Below are 3,966 nucleotides of genomic sequence, written 5' to 3'. Positions count from 1 at the left end.
TAGACCAGGCTGGTCTCGAACTCACAGAGATCCGCCTGCCTCTGCCTCCCAAGTGCTGGGATTAAAGGCGTGCGCCACCACCGCCCGGCTTGGCCTCTGTTCTTGAGTGGCCCATTGTCATTGTCTGGTCTGCAGGTTCTGAAATGACTCCCACAGGTAGCCATATTGGTTTGTAGGAGCCAAGGTTAGCACCCTTCAGTCTGAAGGGCACAGGATGCAGACCTTCCTAGGTTTCTCTTTTATGGTTATGGGGTATAAGACCAGGCCCGACCCTAGACCCATGCTAGGCTCTGTCTTCTCTCGGAGATAAAGCAGGCATGAGGAGGATCTAGCTGGGCCCCTATCCGAGAATCTGGCTTTTGACAGGTTCTGTAGTTCTGGGTTGTCTTGTTTCTTGTACTGATCCTTCCTGGGCCACAGTGACTCATGTAGGTATGGTATTGGTATTTCCAACTCTGCTACCTATTGTGTGACATTGAAAAGGCCTACTTTTGACAGTAAACTTGGTAGTGCCAAGTTTCCAGAATGTTCTAAAAAGCCCCTGGTATCTAGATGGTGGTAGGTGATGGACTTGGGGTAGCTTAAAGAACCGTTCCAGGTCCTTTGTTTATGTTTTAGGTTTTCTTTATTTTAAATATGTGTATCTGTGTATGGGTTTGTGCATGCGAGTGCAGTGCCTGTGGTAGCCAGCAGAGGGGGTGTCACAGGGGTCTGGTGGTCACCTGATGTGGGTGCTGGGATCTGACTCTGAACAAGCAGTGTGTGCTCTTAACCACTAAGCCATCTTTGCAGCCTGCCCACCTCCATATGTAATGAAAGGATGGCTTGTATGGGAGACTGATTTGAGAATGTTCTGTGGCTTTAAAAGCCTGGAAGGACTCAGGCCTTGGGCTTTACTGGACTCGCTCTAGGTGTTGATACAGAGAGGGAAAGGGCGGAATCTCGGGTCTTCCTAAGGGACTCAGTCTCGCTCTTACCTCTGGATTAGGAGAGAATGTTGAGGTTATGGGTGACCACACTGTCTCTGTCCCAGGCAGAGACGTTAGTCCTGCCATATTCAACTCTGGCTTAGGCACTTTTTCTGCTTCAGGGAACCACTGCACAGCTTGGAACTTGACTGGATAAGGGCAGGGCCTGCTCCCACCCCCACCACCCCCACATCAGTAGAGGGAAGCTGAGGCCTCAGGTGTGATGCTTGCTTTCCATAAACCGAGGGGCACTGTAGGGAAGGCAGGATCCTGGTCTCAGAGTGGGCAGGGGTCTCTTAGAGAGACAGAAAGATGAAGAGCCAGGGTCTGAGTGTGTCTGTGGTGGGCAGGAGAGGGGAGGGAGGGAGGTAGAGGGAGGGTGGGATTCCTGCTATTGCATTTCCTGGCTGGGTGACTCTAGATGGGGGAGCTGTGTCTCTCTGAACCTTTGAGTCTCCACTGGAGAAAGTGTGGCCGTGAAGACTGTAACTGTAGAGTCAAATGTGGGGTCTTTGACCTGTGGTGGATGCTACTGGACCTCTGGGAAGTGGGTGGCCTGGAGCAGAGAGGTGCACTGAGCGTGAGTGAGGCCTCTGTGCTTGAGTACCAGGGCTAGCGCCTAAGGCCTTGCACTTGTTAGGCAACCCATCATTTTGTTTTTTAATCTTTATTTAGTTTTGCTTTTTGAACAACATCTTACACATATAAAATGTATTCTGTTGTTTTGCTTTGCTTTTGTTTTTCGAGACAGGGTTTCTCTATAGCTTTGGAGCCTGTCCTGAAACTAGCTCTTGTAGATCAGGCTGGCCTTGAACTCATAGAGATCCATCTGCCTCTGCCTTTCAAGTGCTGTGATTAAATTAAAAGCATGTGCCACCACTGCCTGGTTTATAAAATGCATCCTGATAAATTCCCTACCCTCTAATCTCCTGCTCTGTCCTTTAGCCCTTTAACACATAACCCCTTTCCTCACCCCCCCCCCTTTTTTTTTAATAACCCTGACTGTCCTATAAATCACTGTGTAGACTAGGCAGGCCCTGAACTCACAGTGATCGGCCTGCCTCTGCCTCCCGAGTGCTAGGATTAAAGGGGTGTGTGCCACCACACTGGGCTCAAAGACTTTTCCCTCAGCCGTGCCCTTGAGCAGAATGTGTGTGGAACTGACACTGGGGAAGTACTCTGGAAGTGGAACCATTTGGAACTTGGGGGATTCTGTTCTGGCCTGGGCCCTCCCTTCCTGCCACGTGGGTCCTGGCCTACTTTCCATAGCCCTGTGTGATCAGACTTCTCAGACTCCACCATCCGTCATGTCTTCCTTCAGTCTTCCTGCAAAGAGAATCCTTTCAACCGGAAGCCATCTCCTTCTGCATCTCCAGCCGTAAGGAAGGCCACCAAAGGAGCCAAGCCTATGAGGCCACCTGCCCCTGGACATGGCTTTCCACTCATCAAACGCAAGGTGCCAGCAGAGAGACCCCGAGGCCCAGCTGGCCTGGGCCCAGCACCCTCCCTGCAGCAGCCTTAGGCATCTGGGACCTGTGGGTGGCCTAATTGGAAGGTTGAACTTAACCCAGGGATCCTGTGTAGCCAGGAGCAGAGGGAGGAGGTGTTTCTAACAACAGTTCAAGTGCAGAGAGTGAGCACTAGGAGAAACGTGTGCTTCTCAGAAGGGTGCCCCAGGGTGCTCTGTAACCTGGTACACTAGCTGTCTGGCCCACAAAGAACTCCTCCTGAGTGACAGAGAAGGGAGAGGCTTCTCTTGGAGCAGGAACTTGGCTTCTCATTGGGAGTCTGTCAGACCCTTGGTAGGGAGGGGACAGCCCCTTCTCTACACCTGGGCTGCCTTGTCATGCTACCTTGTGGGACAGGACCTGGCTTCCTGCAGCCTGCAGTGGCCAGGGGACCCTGTGAGTTGGACAGGAGCAGGTGGAGGGGAAGACCACTGCTCTTTAGGTGACCAGAGTATTGTTGGGCAGGTCCAGGCCGACCAGTATATCCCTGAGGAGGACATCTATGGTGAGATGGACACTATTGAGCGCCAGCTGGATGCCCTGGAACACCGTGGCGTTCTGCTGGAAGAGAAGCTGCGTGGAGGAGCAAATGGTGCGGGAGCTGCCTAGGGATGGCTGAGGGCTGTGGGTTGATGGGAGCCCCTCATCCTGGGGTGCTGAGCTGGGAGGGTGCCAGCTCTGGCCTCAGTGGGGATCTGGCTTCCAGAGGGCAGCGAGGACAACATGCTGGTGGACTGGTTCAAGCTCATTCATGAGAAGCATCTACTGTTGCGGCGAGAGTCAGAGCTTATCTACGTGTGAGTCCTGACTCCTTGCCTGCTCCCCACTGGGGTCTGGGGAGGACTGGGAGCCTGCACACTCTGCCATGGCAGCTCAGTGTGGGTGGCTGGCACTGCACAGAAGCGTTTACTTCCTCTTCATCTCACCCTTTAGTGTTAAGCAGCAGAACCTGGAGCAGCGCCAGGCTGACGTAGAATATGAACTGCGGTGCCTTCTCAACAAGCCAGGTGAGCCAGCTCAGCTACATGAGCCTGCCTTACAAACTGAAAAATAAGCCGGGCAGTGGTGGCACACGCCTTTAATCCCTGTACTCAGGCAGCAGAGGCAGGTGGATCTCTGTGAGTTTGAGGCCAGCCTGGTCTATAGAGTTAGTTCCAGGACAGCCAGGACTACACAGAGAAACCCCATCTCAAAAAACCAAAAAAGTTGAAAAGTAGCTGGCTGTGGTGGCACATGCCTTTAATCCCAGCACTTGGAAGGCAGAGGTACGTGCATCTCTGAGTTTAAGGCCAGCCAAGTCCACAGAGTAAGTTCCAGGACATCCAGGTGTCCTGGCTGTGGCGTGTACTGACCATCATGTCTGGCTGTGGCGTGTACTGACCATCATGTCTGGCTGTGGCGTGCACTGACCATATCTGTGGCTGTGGCGTGCACTGACCGTCATGTCTGTGGCTGTGGCATGCACTGACCGTCATGTCTGTGGCTGTGGC

General features: G+C 53.0%; 1 protein-coding gene across 1 annotated transcript in view; it reads left to right on the top strand.

The window, feature by feature from the left end:
• The window catches only part of Micall1 (MICAL like 1), a 30,930-nt gene that overhangs the window by 21,079 nt on the left and 5,885 nt on the right, over positions 1–3,966 (top strand). The window contains exons 10-13 of the mRNA XM_005354212.3: positions 2,290–2,424; positions 2,942–3,068; positions 3,183–3,273; positions 3,410–3,483. Of these exons, the coding sequence (XP_005354269.1) occupies positions 2,290–2,424; positions 2,942–3,068; positions 3,183–3,273; positions 3,410–3,483 (427 nt within the window). The remainder of the gene's footprint in view (positions 1–2,289; positions 2,425–2,941; positions 3,069–3,182; positions 3,274–3,409; positions 3,484–3,966) is intronic.

Source organism: Microtus ochrogaster, chromosome 15 (assembly GCF_000317375.1).
Source record: "Microtus ochrogaster isolate Prairie Vole_2 chromosome 15, MicOch1.0, whole genome shotgun sequence".
Classification (NCBI taxonomy): domain Eukaryota; kingdom Metazoa; phylum Chordata; class Mammalia; order Rodentia; family Cricetidae; genus Microtus; species Microtus ochrogaster.
The sequence above is the reverse complement of the archived record's forward strand: the minus strand, read 5'-3'. Positions and strand labels throughout refer to the sequence as shown.